Genomic DNA, 20,968 nt, shown 5'->3' on the forward strand with positions numbered 1-20,968 from the left:
GCCCCCCCCCTGGGTACGCCACTGGCCCCGATGACCACACCTACACCGGATCACCGGCGAGGCGGTGCGATCATTGTCCAAAACACGAACAAAATCGTCGACGAGCCTGGGCCGCTACCGCTAAAATTTTCCTCAATGCGGGTTTTCGGACGTAGCTTGTCGGGAGCAGAACTCACGGAATTCTCTTCCACGGTTGGGGTGTTTGTCTATTCGATTGAGCGCGGCTTCGATAAGAGCGCGAGTATAATTCGAGCGTTGAGATCCTTCTGCAGCGATGAGCCGCCGCCCAAGTCCCTCTCATGCGAAGTGCATATCTGACCTCAGAGGTCCGAAACGATACGCGTTAGCACGCGGAGAGTGCAAGGGACGCAAAGATTTTTCGCATTTCACGTCCTGATCTACTGGGAATTGAAGGACTGATCTCTCATGGCTTACATAGGTACCTTCTCGTAGGATGCATCCCATATAATTGCTTCGACCCCGTCGGAGACTTCGGCGATCGCTCTCTTGCCTTTCGCTCTCCGTCTCGACTGTCGGTCATGTTCACTGTGATGTTTCCCCTTAAGCTAAGCCGACCCTCCATCCAGCCCGATTGCTGACGGGAGGCACTCGAGAGGGCTCGTCGTCAGTACCGGGACCTGGAGAGTGACACGATTGGTAATTCTCTCTCTCGATCAAAATCCATACAATCAAACTACAACGCTCAATCGACGAGGTAGCGGGAGAATACTGTTGGACATTGGATTTCGTGGAGGGAACCAGGAGGCAAGTCAGGCGGATGGATCAAGGTAGGGAAACGAAGAATCCGTTGTCGGGATCTGGCCATCCCACCGGAGATCCCCATGACGCCTGAGCCATGTCCGGCTCGAGTGGCTACAAGCCACGGAAGGAAAGGATGTCCCAGAAAATGGAGGAAATACGAACGATTTTCGAACGATCCGCACGAGGACACTGATACGTCAATGACTCGCTCAGCTGCTCGGTGTCTCAGGCAGGTCCCGTGTCGAGATCAAGCTATCTATTGAGAGGAAGACATTGGAAGAAACTTCGAAATTTTCCCCGGAGGCTCCAAAATGGAGGTGATCCCCCGGCACAGGTCGCAGGTCCCGAACTCTTTGAAGCTCATTGATGACATGGCTACTCCCCCGGCGAAATAATCGGAGTCAGAAGCTAAGATCCTGTCTATTTCCGCTAACACGCGCGGAACGACGGATCTCCAGCGTTTCGTTTGATTCATGGGTGCGAAGCTCCTTTCCGAGCTTCAAGTTCTTAGGGAGAATTTTAAGGACTCTGATCCTGCTATCGCGTCGAGGTGCGATTCTGTCCGACGCCGTGACGAATGGTGGCGGACGATGTTCAGAATTCTGACACTACGGAAGGTTGGGTGAAATTGTAAGTCCGATGCTTGATCAAAGTGTTGATAGAACATCCCCTTCCGCTCATGGGATGTCCTGACCGACCGACCGACCGACCGAGCGAACTTTCTTCAGGCGTTTGCGAGACCCCAGTCATACCTATGAGCTGGAGAGCTCGTTAGCCGACCCCTTGACGGGAGACTTCCAACACAGCTCGGCTTGATACCAATGATAGCTCCATTCAGGTGCCTGGGGTGGGTGTCCGCGTTTTCGTTCTCTCCACCCTTCGTTCTCTCCTATCCCCGAGATATGTAGGTATATAGGGCAAAGGAGCTCTCAATTGAGTGTACTCCTTGCCGTGACTTCAATAATCTCAGAATCCTCATCGTGTTAGATCTCTGATCTGAATTTGTTCAAGGAAAATGAAGACCATTGCATTGCTCGCAGCCGTGGCTTCGGCCTTCTTCATCCAGACCACTGCAGCTGCCCCGATGACCACGCCCCCACCGGGACACCATAGAGGCGGAGCGATCATCGTCCAGAACACGAACAAACTCGTCGACGAGCCATCCCTGCCGCCGGTCGCCGTCCCGGAGGCTGTTGTGGTGCCTGCCCTACTTCCGCCCATCGTTCCTGTCGCCCCAGCTCCCGCGCTTGCTGTCGTGCCTCCACCAGTGGTCCCTGTCGCTCCCGCCGTCCCAGTCGCACCGGCAGTGATCCCTCCAGTGACGGTTGTAGAAGTGCCCGTTGTGGACGACGTTCAGATCGTGAAGGTGCGGCAGTGATTCCAGGGATCATATGCTGTGGGCTCACACCATGCGACCGACATCTCGGGAGGATCTTTGCATCCACCACGAACTCATGGAATCCATTGAGAATTTAGCGAATAAACTGACTATGGCGCAAGAGAGCTAGCATCTTCCCTCACTCCGTCATTCAACTGACAACAAGAATGATCGAGCATTTCGGGGGGGAAATGATGACACAGAGTCACCACTAGCATCGGAGATGACAACCATCAACTACTCGTGACACCTTGTAGTGCGAATAAATAGAGCGATAGCGCTAAAAAGACGAGTTAATCTACCCTCATATCATAATTATATCGATGAGAGGTCTCGACACCTGCCAGGTCCCTCGAATCGGTCCCCAACGCGGAGTCGGGAGGATTCACCTCAATCGAATAGATGCGAGAACGATCCCACGGATGGTTCAGGTCGATTCTAACAAGAACGGCTCCAGCGACTCCGCTTCTCGAGCATCCTCGGCGCAACTAAGCCTGCTCGCGTCTATGACAAGACGACTCAATAAGGAACTTTACGAGCGTCTGAGGCACATCCTGTGACTCTGATGAGGAGAAAAATTAGGTTCGTCAGGCACCAGTCCATCGCACATAGTGAAGAGACCTTTATCTAGTTGGAAACTGCGGCGATTTGGGTCTCGCCCACTGCCATTCCGCGTCCATTACCGACTGATGCACTCCGCCGCGCTACGCTGCGGCTCGGGCTTTCCGATATGATCAAGTTTGTCCTTGATATGACCAGGACGGTTCCATTTGGCGTTCGGTCGCTGTCCTGGCAATATCAGTGTTTCTCTTGGCTGACGGAATCGCAAAATTGTCGATCTTTATCCGGATGAATGTTTGTATCTGTCTCGGCACTCGTCGTGGGGGTTTCTGAATCCAAAGCTTTTCGAGTTCGACATACAAATTTACCTCCACAACCCCACCAACTCTGAAGCCATTCCACATCCAGAGGTTGGCCTTGGTCGGGTCGGAGTCTCCGGCGATTGTTTTCTCGCCTCTTGAGTCCTTTCCTCCATGACCGATGAAGTCAGTTTTCATGCTTCCTCAGGGAACATGCGACCGTGTCCTGACCCTTGATCTTTCTCTTGTTCTTGATAGCATAATCATCAGGGTGGCCTCGCGGTCAGTTTCGAGATATCGACCAATTATTTCATGATCTCCCAGGACTAAGGTCCCCACAACCGAATACCACTGCCCATTCAGGATGTATCAGTCCCGTGGGCGGATGGGAACTAATCGGATCGGTGATGGTCTGGACCGAGATACTCTGCCGTCAGGCACAAATCTTCCGCGGATCCCTCATGGAACGGGGCGTCTGCGACTCGAGCAATAGTGGAGCGGAAGCGGCGTCCCAGGAAATGGAAGGCACGATGTGCAAGAGGCCCCACATTCGCCTACACCTCCACCCGACGGTCGGTGTCAGACAGGTCGCTGAGAGATCTCTCACGGCCTTACAGGAGAATAAGCGTCACCGAGAGCTACTTATTGATCGCTATTCAGGCTTGGGAGCCGGGTTCCGAGTTTTTCGATCGGAGACCTCGGAACGGAGGCGATTACCCTGCATGAGAATCGGGCCCTCGAACATTCATTGATAACACAGACCCTTTCGAGCGCAAACGTGAGATGAGAGCTTTCTGATCTCAGACGTGACGATGCAACATTATTGGACCGTTTCCGGGAAACGAAAAACTGGAAGCGAAATTCTGATCGATAAATGGGATTTTCCGACAATAATGATCCTCATTGTCATCATGGGGGCCAAGGATGACACCTAGAGACGGGCGGCGCACTAGAAAACGACAAGCCGCCTTAGCCAGCACGGGCGGGCCTCAGGTGCACTCATCGCCTCATGGCATACGCAGCAGATTTCTCGGGAGCGGGGACTTTCGACTGGGCTCTGTGCGAACAGTTGAAGCTCGATGCTCCGTCGGGGTGATTCCAATTATTCAATGGACGCATCCTGAGGGCAAGCGACCCCGATGGAACGTGGATCCGAAAGCTTTGATGGTAATCGGGATCCAATCATCCTGTTGAAGATCCCCGATGAGAAGAACCAGCTCCGGCTCGAACAGTCTCGACTAGCGCAGCAGAAGCGGAACTCCGAAAAATGAAACGTACGATTCGCATGGAGCGCTGAAGGCGTCACTGATACTAATGGGGCGGCTAGCTGATTGGTCTCACAGATAGGTCGCGGAGGGATTTTACTCGACCGCATGAGAAGATAACCCCTATTGAGAGCTAGTCGTTGATTGGAATTCGGGTTTTGAAGCAGATTCCAGGGCTTCTTGATCGGACAACTCGCAATAGAAGCAATCGCCCCACAGGACTCCTGGAACCTTTGGAGCTCATTGACGACATGGACCCGCTTTCGCCCCGGTTGAGACAGGAATGCGATCCGATCTCCTCTGATGAGAAGATGACTTCGATTTTCGAGAGTCTACCACTTCGAGCGGCTCTAATCTATGGCCTAAGAGAGCATCTTGAGACGATCGACATTTCCGTGTTTTCAACATTCCATCGCTCCATGTGGTTACGTGCGAACCTCCAATCTTGGAGCCGGAGCCTGTCACACCGGTTGGTGCTGGAAACCCCCTCTGACGAAGAGTAATTATTTGAGATACTTACTCGGTGCACTGTCCCCTCCGAGTTCTGATGAAGTTAGCCTGCTTGACCATAGCCCCAATAAAGGAATGCGTATCGAGAAACATTCCTTAGGCTCATCTCGGACCCCTAGAGCTCGAGCCTCAGTCAGTAAGAGCGGAACGCGACCCCCTCCTCCGCCGGGGTACATCCGCGAACCTCGATCCGAGACCCGACTCGACTTTCCCATTCAGCGCCTGTGGTCGTTCGTCCGGGTTCAGCCCTCTCTCTTCTTTCTTTCTCATATTCTAGGTTTAAAAGCACTCCCGAGTCCCCAATCGAGTATCCTTGACGCGTTCTCTGCAATCCTAACCGATTTCACGTGCACTTTGATCTTTGATTTGAGTGAGACTGTTCTACATAGTACGAGGAATATGAAGACCTTCGCTTTGACCTGCATGCTCGCAGCCGTGGTGTCGACCTCCTTCATACAGATCACCGCGGCAAACCCTTCAACCACACCTCCACCGTACCACAGGAGAGGCGGTGCGATCATCATCCAGAGCAAGAACATACTCGTCGACAAGCCTGACCCGAAGCCGATCATTGTTCCGGCGGCTGATGTGATCGCTATGGTATCTCTGCCCGCGGCCCCTGTTGTTCCTGTCGCAGCACCGCCCGTGCTACCCGTCTTACCACCACCCGCGGTCGCACTTGCCCCTGCGCCCGTGCTTCCTGCCGCCCCTGCGCCCGTGCTTCCTGCCGCCCCTGCGCCCGTGCTCCCGCTCGCCCCTCCGCCCGTGCTTCCTCTCGCAGCTCCAGCCGCGGTTCCTCCCGTCGCGGTCGTATCTGAAGTCACGGTAGTGAAAGTGCCCGCCGTAGAAGACGTTCAAGTCGCCAAAGTGCGACCCAGCGCTTAAGAATCGTAGGCCTCAGACCTCGGTCATTCGACCGGTACCGAGAATCGTAGAGAGTCCTCGACACATGGAAACAAGGGACAGATTAGGCTCTCATGGAGCCTTAACGAAGCTGTGAAAAGTCGTACGAATAAATATTTATTCTCATTCCTTTATTCCTTTATTCCTTATTCGGTGAGTTCATCTCAATGATGTGACTCGATGTTAGAAGAGGCTCCTCATTTCGACTCTTCGAGGAAGATTAAGAGCTCCACCTCGATCAGTCGAATGGGAAAAATTCCCGTTCTCAAACTCGTCTTCAGTCTATTACCGGTCCTCTCGATGGGTTCTTGGCAAGTGGACGAATATGTGTATGGTTCTGATGGACGAATATGTGTATGGTAACAGTCAGCTCGATTCTTAATTGGCGGGGCTTCGGTTTCGATAACGCTGCAGCGAAGGCCTCTCGGAAGATGATTAAAATCATTCGTATCCGCTACGCGCCCGCCGCCTGGAATCCGATCAATCGCATCGAGCAGAAGATTGCGACACCACGCAGTCATCCATGGACTGATGCAGAGAGGAGCACGCAGTGATCTCGCCTTGACATGGGTTGGGATTTCAGGGATTTGCGGCTCCACTAATGACACTCTTCCTAGCCGGACTCTAATCACTCATCACATGCTCAGCTAGATTTCACAAGGAGATAACAAAGTTCCGGAACCCGACCACAATCAGCTCGGGGAGGTTCACTCTCAGTTTCTTCGTGAACTCCGGAGCGTGGTGTCGGAGTGATACTTCGGCACCACCGTCAACGGGATTTGCCGCCAAATAGGTAATGTTTAGCTTCTTCAACATAGGCGCTGCTTCGTGGTTGATGAGCAGAATCGCTGGACAACTCCAGAGGGGCTTCTCCGGTGGAGACGGCTGCAATCCTCGCGCACACACTCCCCTCTTGAACGGACTTTCCACCCCTTCGGAACTTCGGAGTCCGTGCCTTCAAGGCCGAGGACAAGCTCCGTCGACAATGACCAAACCGAAAAGGAAGAAAATGAGAGTGGAGGACAGAAGTGAGAGCACTCCGAAGAGATCTTGCCGTCACAAGTCGAGGCACGAGAAGCGGTCAATCGACGAAGTCTTGCGCCACGTCAAGAGCCCCACGAAGAAAAAATCCGAGAGCGAAATTCGCCGCGATGACGAACAACGGCTCTCGAAAGCACGTGGGGAAAGGTTTCTCCTCCGCCTATCCTTGTCTGATGAAGTTTATGACCATATGATGCAGGTGGCGGCAGGACCGAGAGGGATGAGTCCGAAGGAGACGGAAATCAGAAGCAAGACCAGCAGGGCAGCGAAGAGTAGCTCTCAGCAATGAGATGCTCCGTTTAGGCTCCAAGTTCATTCAATAAGGAAAAATTCAATTCATCTTCCGCATGTTGGAAGAGGAGAATCATCAACGAACGTGATCCAAGATCGCACGACATTGGGTGAGCCTTACTGGTTCCTCATCAGATGTCCCCCGGTACTGCGAAAAATCATATTCTCACTGGAGCCTCCTATACAGCTGACGATCAGAGGACAACAACAAGCAAATATCTCACTGACTTATGGCCCTTCCATCGGAAGATAGGTATGATGGTGTAGGTGACGAGAAGAGCAGCGAAAAATGCCAGGAGCGCAACGGATATCGTTCGAGCGACTAAGAGTTCCATTTCAGCCTCCTCCCTCTTGATCGAGGAAGTTTCCTCAGGATCCGGAGTGGCTTTCGCTCGCTTGGGCGACGCAGCGCTCCTATGGTACCGCTGAACATCACTGGTGGTCGAAGCTGTAGATTGTCTCCGAGGAGAAGGTACAAGCTCGAATGCTCTCTCAATCGCATCGAGATACATATTATGCTCCGAGGTGTGCTGCTTCAAAGAATCCACAGAAGACCGACATCGTTTTCGTCAGAGCACGCCATAGTCATGAAATAATTTCTTTTGTTGCCGCTCTCGACGCCTGGCCCTCACAGTTCCGATATTGCATAAGTGTGAGTCTATGAATCTTGAGCGTTCAGCAGGTCGACCTTCCGCCGCAAGTTTCCTGGCGATTGACCGGAAAGATAAAATGGAAGTATAAATCGGGAGATCGCTCAAGAAAGTCTCTTTCTTGCAAGAAGACACAGGGTGCCTCAACCGGTCTTCTGGTCTTATTTTAGCATGGCAGGGCTCCAATCCCGAACCACCGTGACCACGTGGATATGCTTGACGCTGTTCAGCATGGCTTCCTGCGCCCGATTTGGCGCTGACGGGGCATCAGATGGATTTCCGAGACAGTCGCGGGTAGGGGAGCTCCCTTCCACATGGGATCGCTTCATCTCCTTCGGTTTCCCTCTGACGGCCAGCGAATGGGGGCGGGCAAGGTATATTTTCCCCGGGAACCGTGACAAAACTGATGCCATGAGTCTTCATCCTCCCCGGGTAAAAGCTTCCCCAAGTCCGCGTCAAGATCCGCGCGGGCTGCCTGAGGGCAGTTCGCGACGGATTCCGGACGGATCCGTCAGATGGAGCATCTGATTCCGATGGAGGCAATCCGGGCATTTATAAGAAGGTGATGATCCGAGGCCTTAGGTGCATAGCTTGCCAGGACCAAATACCGATCCCATGCGGAGACTTTCATGCTGGATATCAATCTTCGTCTCCCCCGGGGATAAATGCCGGGTTTCGGGCACGCGTTAGTTTATTGGATTTCTAATGATGACGATCCCCCTGCGAAACCAGGTTCACGGTGAATTCCCTGGATGGCGCTGTATCGCCATCGCTCTGAACGACCGGAAAATCATTGCAGAACCAGAGTTACAGTCGAGATACGATGCCCGGCTGATTTATTCACGAGATTTTTTCACTGTTCATGGCAGGAGTTTCATGCATTCGCGCGATCCTCGTTTAGCGTACACAGCCGATTGGGAAACGTCGCTCTCGTTTGGAGGAGAGCTTCCGGAAAGGATCAGGGTTGCGGCTCTAAGACTGCGGAAGACGTGCCTTTCTCGTACAAGGGGAAGGTGGATACGATCGACGATAGTCCAATACAGTCAGACTCGATTCCGACAGCTGGACAAAAAAGAGCATCCACTCGAGTTCTTCAACAGGATTACAGGATTCGGGACGAGGTGATCGCATCTGGATATGACATACGACTGGGTGAATCGAGGACAAAAAAAATAGGAAAAGGATAGTGTTCTGAGAAGATATCTCAGGTAACTCCATCCAAGTCTCTTCCCTTCTGAGAGAGGAAGACGTCGATGATTTCACGCGCAGCGTGAACGATGCGCACGTTGCCGAGAGAGAAAGACCAAACTTCCCTCAGAATATCCCGGCTCCACTTTCTTCTCCAAAACATAACGGGTCGATCTCGCCTGCTACCTACGCTAACGGCGCTCGCTGTGCCGATCATTCAATCCAGCGCTTGGCTCAGGGATTCGAAGCTCCGTACACCGTCGTCAGAGAGCTTGGGTTGACTCTTGAAGCGAATTTGGCGCCTCGGCTGAGATCAGCACTTAGTCTGCCTCTTCTCAAATCACCTAATCATCTCTCCGAAGAAAAAAACTGGACCGGAAGTTGTGATCGTCGAGAATAAGCTCACGCCTAGAGGAAGCCGAATTAATCCCATACAATAAGGAACCCAGCGACGTCGTCATGTAAGTATTGAGAGATCTAACGAAAATGCATTCCGATCGATCTGCCCTCGTGGCAACCGGCTCCGTGGATACGGGAAATCGAGCGGAATACGAGATTCACCTCGCGGAGGAATCCTGCTCGGAATTTCGATCAGCACTCGCAGACTTTTGGTTCCGAAATATTATTACTGCGCAGCACCTCTGTGTATCTCGAAACGGAGCCCTACCCCACGGATATTATCCGGTCTGATGTTTACCGCGTGAGGCGTTTTTTCGACCCCGACTTCGCAGCGCCACGCCGGAATCCTTTCGTGACGGCGCGATATGCATCCTGGTCTCGAATGATGATCTTGTTGAAGGCTGGAAATCATCTCGAGAATACTGTTCTAGGATGACAGATGCGAGCGCCCGGAAACACAAGCAGGGAGATGACGGTGCGAAAACCAATGCGCGCAAACTCCGTGAAACGGTGAGTGTGGCTGTCACTTTCTCTTTCAGGAAATTTCTCGCCCATCGGCTCCGTCGACGCCATGGTAGATCAGTCAACGATGTCACATCGGCCTAGTCGGTGAATTCGTCACCGGGCCCGATATTACGGCTCTTTAGATGACAGCTCGATTTACGGCCAGTTCCTGTGAGCGTCGCTCGAATTCTAATGCATGGACTATATCGTGTTCTCTCACACATCGGTGGGAGCCCTCCTAGAAAACTGACGCCGAAATCACGACTGGGTCGCCCAGTCGTGGTCCAGTGCGACGTCTCTTTTGACATGGGTCAATCGGATCTCCTCCGAAAATTCCCCGAATTCCGGAAGTTTTTCCCCACGCGGGCTTCCGGCGTAAATGGTCTCCGGGACCCTTCCAGCAGGGATGGCGGCTATAGTATTGACTTTCGTGAATGCGGAGATTTCACCGATTGAGTTCCTGATAGCGCTACTCGGAGCAATGACGTCAGCCTCGACTAGACGTTCGAGGCGTTGAGGGAATACTATCACTCAAGGGCGGCCAAACGACGGAAGCCCGGCGGAAGGCTGACGACGCTGGCGGCACATGCTCAGTGGTCTGTCCCATTGTAAACGATCCAATGACTCCGGAATCGGCGCTTTTGAGCCAGTCGATCTCTCGCGTGGCACACGTTGCTCCGAACCTACAACACCAATTACTTTCCGTTCGGGCGCTTCTTTTCGTCGCTGGCAGACGTCATAAAACATACGGAGCTATTGAGTCAACAACATGCTAATTTATTGCGTGGAACGGCTGCGTTCCGCAGCGCGCGGCAATTTTGACGCGCTATGGGATCGCGAGAGCGTGCGCTCCCGTGGAACAATCTCTCGCTGCTTCCGCTAGCGCTTCATGAGCCAACTTGCTCACAGGAGCATTTCTCGAGGGTAGGAGCGATCCAATGGCGCGCCAATGGAAGAAATTCGTCAGTACTCTCGCTCGTAACGTGATGATCGGCTCTCGAGGGGGAATAAGCGTGGAGGCTCTTGTTCGTTTTTTTTATCGTGAAGTAAATAACTCTTCCCCGTGTACGGATCCGGGCAACTCCCGCCCTGGAGCGGGGAACTTCCTTCACCTGTCCATAGCAACACTCGTGTCAACCCGATAAATTCTTATCTCGCCCACGTAAGGAACCGGGAGCGAATACATTCGTGGAATGAGTCTAAATCTTTTTAAGGCCGTATATCATTGTTGGTGATGCTGACGGATTCCCATCCGAAATAGTCCGAAATTTTCCATAGGATCCGAATGAAAGCTCCAGCGTCAAGCATCAGCGCAATTCTCTGGTCCCGGGTTGCGTGAGGGACTTCTGAAGTATCAACGCGGCGTCACATTAGCTTCATTCGATGTCACTCTTGCATCATCGTGACTCGATTTCATGTCTCGATGTTTCCCACCCGGTTCACGAATGCCGGCTTCTCAGCTCACGGAAGATAATTCCCTGCGCTCATCTCTAGAATTTTGTCGCGAAAACGATGCCGAGCTCGGATTCATAGATAGGAAAAAATTGTCTCTGCAAGTCTCGGAGCGAGAGCTCATACTTCGCAGTCATTCTACCTCTAGACCGCAGCGTGCTGACGGGGGCAGAGGCTGATTCTCGCTCACTCATTATACCGCTAGAACTCGAAAGCGCTCGTTTCCACTGGGATAATACTATCCGCTGCTCTAAGTAGGCACAAGGAGCGAGCTTGGCTATTCGTTTGGAAACAGCTGAGCATCGACTGAAGTTCTTCAGACCATGGTTCCGCCCGATCCTTGACCCGAAAAGAATCATCCCGTGTGATTTCACGTCGATTGGACCGGGGTGCACATCCAGGCGTTTGATTTGTTTATACTAGATGATGATTCATAGCGGAGGGGATTTTTAGAAGATTCTTCCACGTGTTGACTTGAGTTCAACCATGGCCAAAGCGGTCAACAACCTCTAGAATGACATCGACCTTCCCAATGATGTTCTTCAACGTTCTCTAACTCACAATTCGGAGATCGATCGAGCTCCTGATTTCCCTCAGTGGCCTTAGGTCCCTGGGGGAACCGGAGTCTAAGGCAAGTCTTCTCCTCCTCAGGCTCTCAGCAGCCCAGCGGTATTCTCCGACGACCCTGTAGCGATAGCTGATAAGGAAGCCTGTGACTATAGCATCAGGATCACGACAGAGATGGCGAAAGCCGGAACAGCGCCTCGTCCGATAAGGATGTACGCCGATGGTGGGTTGTCACGGTGAATCGGAACTTATTCTCCGTATGATTTACTCCGCGATGTCCCCGTGGGAGCATGCAAGCTTCGGATAATGATGGGGGCTTGAATGTTTCAGGTATCTACGACCTTTTTCACCAAGGGCACGCGCGACAACTTATGCAGGCGAAATCCATGTTCCCGAACGTCTACCTCATCGTCGGCTGTTGTAGCGACAGATTAACGCACACAAATAAAGGGAAAACGGCAAGTGACTAACGCAAGAGACGCTCCTCGCTACCGATCTGGAGTAGGCGCCATCCTTGCGCAGTAGTTCGACCGGAAGCCATCCGTAAAGCGCTCCCGCATGCTAGCTAGCTCCGTGCACGCGACGTGCTCGTATTGATGAGCGCATACCAGCCAGAGAAAAACCGTCCTTGCCGTGCGCCTCGATCTCAGCTTGGAATTCGTTTCTCGATTCCAGGTGATGACCGACAAAGAACGCTACGAGGCATTGCGCCACTGTCGATACGTAGATGAAGTCGTCCGGGACGCGCCATGGGTCCTCACCAGTGAATTCTTAACTAAGCACAAAATCGACTTCGTTGCACATGATGACATCCCATACGGATCAGAGGACGAAAGCGATGTTTACAAATTCATAAAACAGAGAGGAATGTTCGCTCCGACGCAGAGAACCAAAGGAGTCTCTACCTCGGACCTTGTGGCGAGAATAGTTAAGGACTACGATCTCTACGTGAGGAGGAACCTCGACAGAGGCTACTCCGCGAAAGAGATGAATGTCTCCTTCATAAATGTGAGAATCTCCACAAGGGAGGATTGCTCTCGAATCCACGCAAGCTTGGCTTCCCATATCCGTCGAGACGTCCATAAACAATAGATTATTTATTGTCATCGCCCAAAATAGAGGCAACGGCTGCTTGGTCCCGTCGGAGAGCCCGGAGTGCGCGACTCTCTAATCTCCCCCCTCGCTCCACAGGAGAAAAAATTCATCCTGCAAAATAAAATGGACGCACTCAAGAAGAAAGGCAACGATTTCGTCGAGAACCTCGGAGAGAAGAAGCACGAGATCATCACAAAATGGGAGGAAAAGTCTCGGGACTTCATCCACAGTTTCCTAGAACTTTTTGGTCGGGACGGAGCCTTGGTGAGTGAAGCTATCGCTTGACACGACAAAAGCTACCAGTTGTCTTCTCGACACCCTATATCACTCATTGACTTCCGGAGGGGGCCCGGTCTTTTCCGTCCTGTATTCCTCCTTCCTTGGTGTGGACGTCCGTGGGAATCGTTTTGATTTTCCCGGGGGCCGTTCGTTTTGTTGTGCTCATTAGTCGTGTGTCCGTTACAGTTTGAGATAATGCCGATTTGCTCTGTGTTCCTTATGACGATCTATGTAAGATCAGGAAGATTCCTCGCTCTCGGAGCAATAATCCTAGCGGACGCTCTACGGATAGCCGTTGGATGGAACAGCCCCACCTCGGGCACTCAAACCGACGACAGAGCGAACCGTCCCTCTCCGCTGTCGAAAGCACAGCTTGATTCCTTCTTCTCACTCACATGCCCAACCGGCGGCGATCCCGCCGAGGATCAGATGCCGGAAATCGGCAGGATAAATTTCAAAGCCGACGACGGCGGCGACGCTCCGAGCTCTCAAGCGGCCGGCCTCAGTGAAGAAGCCGGAGCAGTATAACATTTCAACTCATCTCTCGCATGCAAATTATGAATATCGTGATAAACGGAAAAGTCTCACACCCTCGTGAAAAGGCAAATGCGGATATTCGAAGTTGGCCTCTCGCACTACTCTGAAGTTAAAGAATGACGGACAAATAATCAAGCGAGTGCCTCTCATGCGAGCTAGCGAGTAGAATTTTCCCCGGAGCTCTCAGATTCAAGATTTTAGGACATCGAACTTTCTATCGTGCTGTGACAGCAAACTAAACGAATACACTGTGATGATAGAACCGATTAGCGCCGTTATCAATAATACTTCATATCCGTCGGAGTTCGACGGTATCTGTCCGAATTAAATTCAGGAAAAGTCCGATTCGAGATGGGTTCCGGAGGCTCTTTTCCCCCGTCCCTCCTGATATTTCGGCTTGGGCCCTCCTGCCCGTCGTAGCTCATGTTCTAGGAGAAGCTCTGTCTGTATAATCCTGGAGCTATGCCTCGTTCGAGACCAAACTCCAGCAGTTCCGTGGATTATCCTTTCGCGTCCCCTCCTTTCGGAGCCATTCGGTCTGAGAACCCTCAGTTGAGCATGAGAAGTTCGGCTTTCTGGAACGATTTATTTACGGAACCTGCATGCATTAATATATGTTACCTGCATTTACCGTTCGGTCGTGTCGCTCTCCTTTTGCCTCTCGCAATCCTCTGATTGATCGTAGGTAGTTGGAGCATTGTAGTCTCCCTTAGATTCCTTCGGATATTTCCCTTCATGATTTTTTGGATTCCTGCAGAACCTCCTCTGGAACGAGGGCAAGGGCCGCATCCGGAGTGCACTCTCCCCGACAACTACCCCACCGGACTCACCTGTCGCCAATCGCGATGAGGAGCTCGACCAGCCGCGGCTGACTCTGGTGAACGATTCGTGTGAAGAAGATTCTCCCCCGATGAAACGAGGACGGAATCTTCATTCATCGGTGTCCTCTCTCGGCGACGACACCTGTGATTCTGAGGGCAGCGATCGATCCAGAAGAAACGGAAGTCGGAGACGGAGACGATGAAGCGAATAGGTTTTAAATGAACATCCGTTATGCAAAAGTGTTGTAGTTTGAGCGACGGATCAACGGAAACATCTCTCTGCGTCGAGTGCCTTAGTATTGAGACAGGGAGAGGTGACCTTAACCAGTTCCACGAAAAGTTGACCCAGACGACTAGATTTTCAGAAAAAGCTGTTTTTCCGCATCAGACGAGGAGCCTATGGTGACAATCCAGTGAGAATTTTTAGGAACATGGATGTGACAGCTCCGATAGAAAGATTACTGAGTGAGCGAGAGATGTAGGAATGATTTTAGGCGTCAACCCATCTTCAATTTTTCAACGATGTTTCCGCCTTCCTCGAGGCAAATTTGACCGCTACCCAGGCCAGCTACATCCCTTCCATGGGCCTGGAGAGTCGAGAAGCGCGGGAAACTGCAGACGTGACCCATTTGAGAAGTTGACTTAGCCCGCGCTCTTTTCCGCCGGCGACTACTGTTAAAGATTAAAATTAAATAAAATTATGCAAGAATTTTACGGTAAAGCCCGCTGTCTTCCACCGAAACTTGTTCTAACTGGGGATTCTGAGACGGGCGTGACGGGAGATTCGTGTGTAATATCACAGCAGCCGAGAGTTAACATTGTAAACCTGAAGTCGAGTAGAGACTAGATCTTCCTGAAGACAGTCGATACTGCCATGAACGACTCCAAAAGCCTTGCTGCAGGGGGATGAGCTCATGAACCAATGAGGAAAGATGACTGCTTTCGATCGCCATCCCGAGAGAAGCAATATGGATTGAGGCTGCGCTTGTTGCGAACGAACGGGAATGAGAGCTTGAAAACTGATTATTATTTATTTCAAGGGTCAGGAAATGTGGTGTCGCTAGTTCGCTCTGACGGTTACCAATGCTGTATGGAAAGGAACACCGCGAGGCTGCTCCTCTCGTGGTCGATTTCTCAGGCATGCACAGTGATTCTAGCAACATCTTTTTTTTCGTCGAGATATCGTTCACGGTGTCTCTCAGCTCACACGAATATCGAAGTGATCCAACTTGCGACCCATGACCTGTGTGGGACTTGGGTTAATTTCCCGATATGTGGATCATCCGACCTCTGACATTCGTCCAGGGATCTCGCGGTGATTTCTTGTGGTGAGATTCCTTCGACCCAATCGCCGGGAAGCCCTGAATGAGTGAGTTCATCGCCAAGGAATCACCCCGACTCCTGTCCCTCAGAAATCCGGGTGGGAACGCTTCCCAGTCGGTCGGATCGCATGACCACGATTCGACCAACTTCGGGAATCTGTCCCTCGTCGAAACTCCATCTGCCTCCGGTTCGAACAAAGACTCGGAAATTCTCCATCGTTCTCGGCTCTCGATGTGCCGGATATACTTGAAGGGAGAACGCCGATCGCTCGACTCCGAATGTCACGAGCCGCGACGTTGCTAGCGGAGGTTGGCGTGCATCCCCGCGCCGATGACGAAGTTTCAGGTTGGAGATTCCTATCGTGAAGTAAACAAAACATTCGGAGATCAATCGCGAGCATGGAGGATCAGTTGATGAGGGCGTCACGCCAAGTGAGTCACATATAGATTGATGTGTTTTACCAGTACTCATGTTCTTTCGAGGGGGCTCCAGATTTCCCATCTGTCATCGTTTTCAAAGAGTTTCTTGAAGCTTCGCTGACTTGATCCAATCAGACTTCGTCTAGACGAGCGCAGTAGTTCCGGATGTGAGTCGAGTGTCGGTCCCGAATTCTTCGCCTGGAATAGCGAATCCTCATTCAGAATACCGTAGAGCCCGGTCTACGACGCGGTCTGGAAGATCTACTCTCGATTCCTATGTCTCCGACTTTCCGAAGACGACGAGCGCGCAGCTAGGCGGGCATTGAAATTTCCCTCTGTCGGAGTTCCCGGCCATGCCGGCTTCGAATTCCGACTGAGACCTCTGGTAGGTACGATTCGAATCAGGAGTTACGATTGATGGATGTATGCGTGATTCCAGAACACTGATGATCTGCTGCGGCAATGGCAGAGCAAATCCGATGAAGTCAAGGAGAGCTTGGCGGGGGCTAGAAAGACCGTGGATAGAATGGGTATCGCTTGCAAGTCTCCCTCGGACAGCAGTGCGTCTAGCCGCTCATGCGAAGACATGGAGGCAGACTCAGATAGCGACTTTGAGCTGCGGAGACCGTCGACTTCCAGTGACGACAACTCCAACTCCTCATGTGATCCCTCTCAATCCTTGAAATTGGCCAGGGAGTCCTTAGGGCTCGAAGATCCAGCGAGGCTCCGAGCAGATCCGCTGAAAATGGACATCTCAGGAGAGCTTTCATGCGCTGACACGGAAACTAGTCTGAGTCTGATGAGAAGACGGAAAACCGTACACGAAATCCCTCAAATCATCATCAATACGCCCGAGGGCACCGACAAATTCAAGCGGAGACGGAGTACAGGCGAGGTGCTACAACGTTATTCTTAACAGCAATAATTCTCATGTTTTAAATGCATAATTTTACTCGAAATTTCGGACGGCGATATCGTCGATCATGAAATCCAGACTTCTTTTCCTCCCGAAGGTCGTGCGGTCCTTTTCCGATACAAATGCGGCAAGACAGCGACGATGATACCGGTCTCGTTTCCACAGCCAAGAACGCCGCGGATGCAGCTTTCATGCGTCAACTCTCCCGGAACCCCTTCGGGGAATAAACCGCGCACCCCAATACCCCTGGCAAAGGAAGACCCTTGTACGCCAGACACGCACGGCCATCTGCCTTTCTCCAGCGGCGCGCTTTCGTGCCGGAAGAGGGAACTGTCTACAAATGGCAATGTACGAAAACGGATCAGCTCGTTTTTCACTTGATGGTCTCAAATGAGTTTTTCCTATTATTATCAATCTCTTCGAGGTAAGGAATTGAGTGACGAGGGACGAAATTCGTCCATAACGCGTGTCTGAGACGAAATGCGTTTCCTTCAGTGCCCAGGCACACCGCCGCTCAAGAGCAACGCGACTCCCTTCTTCACTTCCGAAGACTTGACTTCGCTGTTCGAAAAAATAAAGTTGGAAGTCCCGAGCAGTTTGACGCCGCCGGATGATTCGAAAAGATGGGAATCTGACATGAATGCGGCGTTCTACTCTGCCTTCCAAGTGATAGGCGCGGGCATGGATCAAATTCAGAAGAATACCCCGAGGGCCCCCCCCGTCCCTCTCCTGCCTGGCTCCGGCGGTAAATCCAAATCCCTCATGACCTCGGTACTCGACGACGTGATGACTCCGCTGGAGATCTTGATGAACTCTGAAATCGAAGATGGAGACATCGCTGAAAGAGCGCTCGCTTCGATTGAAGAAGCTCTCGAAGTGATCAGCAAGTGAGTTCCCGATTCCGGATGCGATCTTTGGTAGTGGACATTCATTCGCCTTTACGAAATAGAGCCCATACTCATTATTTTCGTATCGGTCGCATAATTAGAGGACTACTTCAGGCAAGTTCCTCCGGAGGCTCCCGCGACAAATCTCAATGACGACTCTGAATTCCTGAACCGGAGACTCGGACCGAAAATCACCATGATGAGAAACTCCATGCGAAGGGCCAATAATAAGATCACAGACGAGATGCGAAGAGCTCACTTCCTCAATACCGATCAGGATTTCGGCGGAGTTGCAACACACGTGACTGACCTCATAAGATCGTATAATGTAAGATGCTCCCCCGGCTCTCCCCGGATAAAGGCACTTTGAGAGGGACGATCGCTGGAAAGGTCGACGGACCGAGGATTGATTCTGTGCCTGAGGTTCTCTCCGTTTTCTTCACAGGAGGCCATCTGTCAATTGGATTACTTGAGTACTGACTCGACTGCTCATAATGTATAGACGATGAGGGGAGGCTTCCGAAAATTCGAATTATATCCCCTCTTTTACAATCTTCGCCTTTTGTGAGACTGATGTCCGACTACGAAGGTATGGGAACCGTGGCCTGATCCTTCCTCGAAATCGATCAGGCTTTCTCATTTCCGATGAGACGCTGGGAATCGGATCGGACGGAGCGTAAGATAATTCCGCAACGATTTTTAGTACTTGCCGTGTCAGATACCGCATAATAAATATTCTTTACGCGTTTGAGCTGCGAGCAGTCTCTTTCCCAACCCCGGGGAATCCAGGGGGGGAGCCAGCTTCTTCTCTTGAGGGGGGGCAGTCAGATTTCCAGGGGGCCAAGAGCCTAGAATGATGACGCGCCTTCTCGCGGCATATTGGGAGCGCAGATTCTTGGTAGGGGGGCCATGGCCTCTCGCCCTCCCCTCTGGATCCGCCACTGGGGGAACTATCTGTGGAAGACGATCTGATTCGGAGCCTCGGATCTGGAATCTTTTCGAATATTGGTAGTGTCCGTGTGTTTGTGTTCGTTTTGGCCTCGGATCTGGAATCTTTTCGGGTATTGGTAGTGTCCGTGTGTTTGGATCGTTTCGGATACACGCCTCGCATCTGAGCGCTCGAGGGAGAGCCTGCTCTTCCCCAAAATCAGAAGACGAGACTAATGCGCCCCCCCCCCTACTGATCCCCCTCGATAATCAGCATCCCCCTAAGAAAGCTCCTCAATGTTCTAAGTAAGTGTCTCCCAGCTATATCGATACCGCGTAGCCTGCCGGTCTCTTCAATCTGTCCACCGGCCCTTACCGATGAATAAATGAAACGAAACAATTGTAAGTTGCGCACATGCACACGACGTTCCGAAGCTCTTGCGAATGTTTTGTTTTTGTTGATGCATACGAATCCAATTCGTTCGAATCGGGAGATCGTCGATCAACACCCCTGTCGTTCGGAAGGAACGCAACGGTCCGAATCGGGAAAAGTGAACGAAACGATCAAGATGTCTATCTCTAGCACTTTGTGCGCCGAAATAACCAAGCCAAATCTATCGTTTGCAATCGATGCGATCATCATTGGAAAGCGAAAAGCAAAATCTGGAACTAGAGGAGGCACTAACATTCCCTTCAATTTCACAATCAAAGATGTCGTGGGCGACACGGCCAACGTCGTTTACTGGGCGCGGCCGGACAAGTATCTCGAGGCGAACTCCATCCTCCAGCTTGGTGAGTTCGATTTGCGCGAATGTGACCCGTTTTCTTCTAGCGGATACGGGGCTTGATCGAGAGGGGTATACAAACGCTCCCGTTCCAGGGAGTGCCTTCCGTTTTGTATCGTTGAAGTCCTCAAGCGCAGGTCGGGGCAAGGAAATAGATCCGAGAACGACTTGTGCATTCGTATTACAAATGTCGACATTGAGCGTCGAGAAATTGGGCGACAAGAAAATCGAAGAAAAACTGATGCATATCTTCAGCACGATCCCACAAGGACTCGAAGTGACTCCGATACCCCAGCTGCTGTCAGCGACGGCGACCTTTCGAACGAATGTGATGGCTACAGTAGTCTCGATAGGTTCGTCCGACGATATATTCCCGGGATGATGATGATGCACCTAGATCAGATTCTGAGCTTCCATGAGCTCAGCGGTCATTTCTTTTTAGGCGAGCTGCGCCAAGTCAAAGTACCGAGCGGCGAACTCGCATCAGCGCTCGACCTCGAGGTGGCTGACCACAGTCTCGAAAGCATAATCGTGACCTTGTGGGGCTCTGAGCTGACGGCCTTCGTCCACGAACAGATTATGGCCTGGTGAGATTTCTGCGTGTTCAATCCCCTCGGCCAGCTGTTCGGATTCCGATTCCCCGCCAGAGGACTTTCCTTTCCCCGCAGATGACTCCGGAGGATCTTTCAGGGATTCGGTGATCCTCCTACAAGATGCGAAAGTGAAGTTCTACGCGAACCGATCCAACCACGTCACGATCGGTACCCAGACCTTAGTCACTCCGAACGCGTCCGGGAAGGCTGCTACGATAATTCAGAGGGCCGTCGCGAAGGTATGAACTCGCCAGTCGGCGGAACGGAAATGGCACAGCCGCATAGCCTGACCGTGGTTTATCGTTCCAGGCTCGGGCGGAGGGATTGAAGTTCCGCAAAATGCTCGAGATTCCGAAGACGGCTCCGGCTTACAGTCCCGATCTACCGCCACAATGGATGTTGCTCAAAGTCATCAGCGATTTCTTCAATCGGGCCCTTTGGCCCGATCACATCAACCCCTACAAGCCCATGGTGTCGATATGTGAGTTTATTGAGACGTAACGCGGAACGATCCGGCTCGACGACCCAGTGTTGATGAATTGTCCCGTATTCCAGTGCTTCTCTCAAGTGTGGAATCGGCCCGTTTTCGATTGATCTGTCCGAGGTGTGAAAATAC

At 51.9% G+C, this 20,968-nt stretch overlaps 4 protein-coding genes across 4 annotated transcripts; all 4 read left to right on the top strand.

The window, feature by feature from the left end:
• Window positions 1-5,174: 5,174 nt before the first annotated feature.
• Window positions 5,175-5,660, top strand: LOC108864806 (lysine-rich arabinogalactan protein 19-like). The gene has a single exon (XM_018641035.1). It carries the CDS (start codon window positions 5,175-5,177, stop codon window positions 5,658-5,660), a length of 486 nt encoding a protein of 161 aa, XP_018496551.1.
• Window positions 5,661-9,010: 3,350 nt separating this feature from the next.
• On the top strand, window positions 9,011-15,240 carry LOC100900649 (choline-phosphate cytidylyltransferase A). Its single transcript, XM_003747410.2, has 7 exons — window positions 9,011-9,309; window positions 9,679-9,757; window positions 11,855-11,993; window positions 12,101-12,228; window positions 12,446-12,778; window positions 12,962-13,129; window positions 14,439-15,240. Coding segments are annotated over exons 1-7 (1,116 nt in total). The 5' UTR covers window positions 9,011-9,307; the 3' UTR covers window positions 14,706-15,240.
• A 968-nt stretch (window positions 15,241-16,208) lies between these two features.
• Window positions 16,209-17,463, top strand: LOC100901508 (uncharacterized). Its single transcript, XM_018641037.1, has 3 exons — window positions 16,209-16,256; window positions 16,684-17,139; window positions 17,258-17,463. The coding sequence occupies exons 1-3, from the start codon at window positions 16,224-16,226 to the stop codon at window positions 17,303-17,305; spliced, it is 537 nt and encodes a 178-aa protein (XP_018496553.1). The 5' UTR covers window positions 16,209-16,223; the 3' UTR covers window positions 17,306-17,463.
• Window positions 17,464-19,460: 1,997 nt separating this feature from the next.
• Window positions 19,461-20,853, top strand: LOC100901651 (uncharacterized). The gene is made up of 5 exons (XM_003747415.1): window positions 19,461-19,766; window positions 19,855-20,112; window positions 20,202-20,346; window positions 20,450-20,591; window positions 20,662-20,853. The coding sequence occupies exons 1-5, from the start codon at window positions 19,544-19,546 to the stop codon at window positions 20,851-20,853; spliced, it is 960 nt and encodes a 319-aa protein (XP_003747463.1). The 5' UTR covers window positions 19,461-19,543.
• The last annotated feature ends 115 nt before the right edge of the window (window positions 20,854-20,968 follow it).

Source organism: Galendromus occidentalis, unplaced genomic scaffold (genome assembly GCF_000255335.2).
Source record: "Galendromus occidentalis unplaced genomic scaffold, Mocc_1.1 scf7180000077519, whole genome shotgun sequence".
Taxonomy (NCBI): domain Eukaryota; kingdom Metazoa; phylum Arthropoda; class Arachnida; order Mesostigmata; family Phytoseiidae; genus Galendromus; species Galendromus occidentalis.

Coding starts and splice junctions, on each gene's coding strand:
- LOC100901508 (XM_018641037.1), top strand. CDS start 16,224: ATGGAGGATCAGTTGATGAGGGCGTCACGCCAA. Junction 16,257..16,683: donor TGATGAGGGCGTCACGCCAA/GTGAGTCACATA, acceptor GCGTGATTCCAG/AACACTGATGATCTGCTGCG. Junction 17,140..17,257: donor GGAGACGGAGTACAGGCGAG/GTGCTACAACGT, acceptor TTCCTCCCGAAG/GTCGTGCGGTCCTTTTCCGA.
- LOC100901651 (XM_003747415.1), top strand. CDS start 19,544: ATGTCTATCTCTAGCACTTTGTGCGCCGAAATAACCAAGCCAAATCTA. Junction 19,767..19,854: donor GAACTCCATCCTCCAGCTTG/GTGAGTTCGATT, acceptor CTCCCGTTCCAG/GGAGTGCCTTCCGTTTTGTA. Junction 20,113..20,201: donor GGCTACAGTAGTCTCGATAG/GTTCGTCCGACG, acceptor ATTTCTTTTTAG/GCGAGCTGCGCCAAGTCAAA.
- LOC100900649 (XM_003747410.2), top strand. Junction 9,758..11,854: donor CGCGCAAACTCCGTGAAACG/GTGAGTGTGGCT, acceptor TCTCCTCCTCAG/GCTCTCAGCAGCCCAGCGGT. Junction 12,229..12,445: donor ACACAAATAAAGGGAAAACG/GCAAGTGACTAA, acceptor TCTCGATTCCAG/GTGATGACCGACAAAGAACG.
- LOC108864806 (XM_018641035.1), top strand. CDS start 5,175: ATGAAGACCTTCGCTTTGACCTGCATGCTCGCAGCCGTGGTGTCGACC.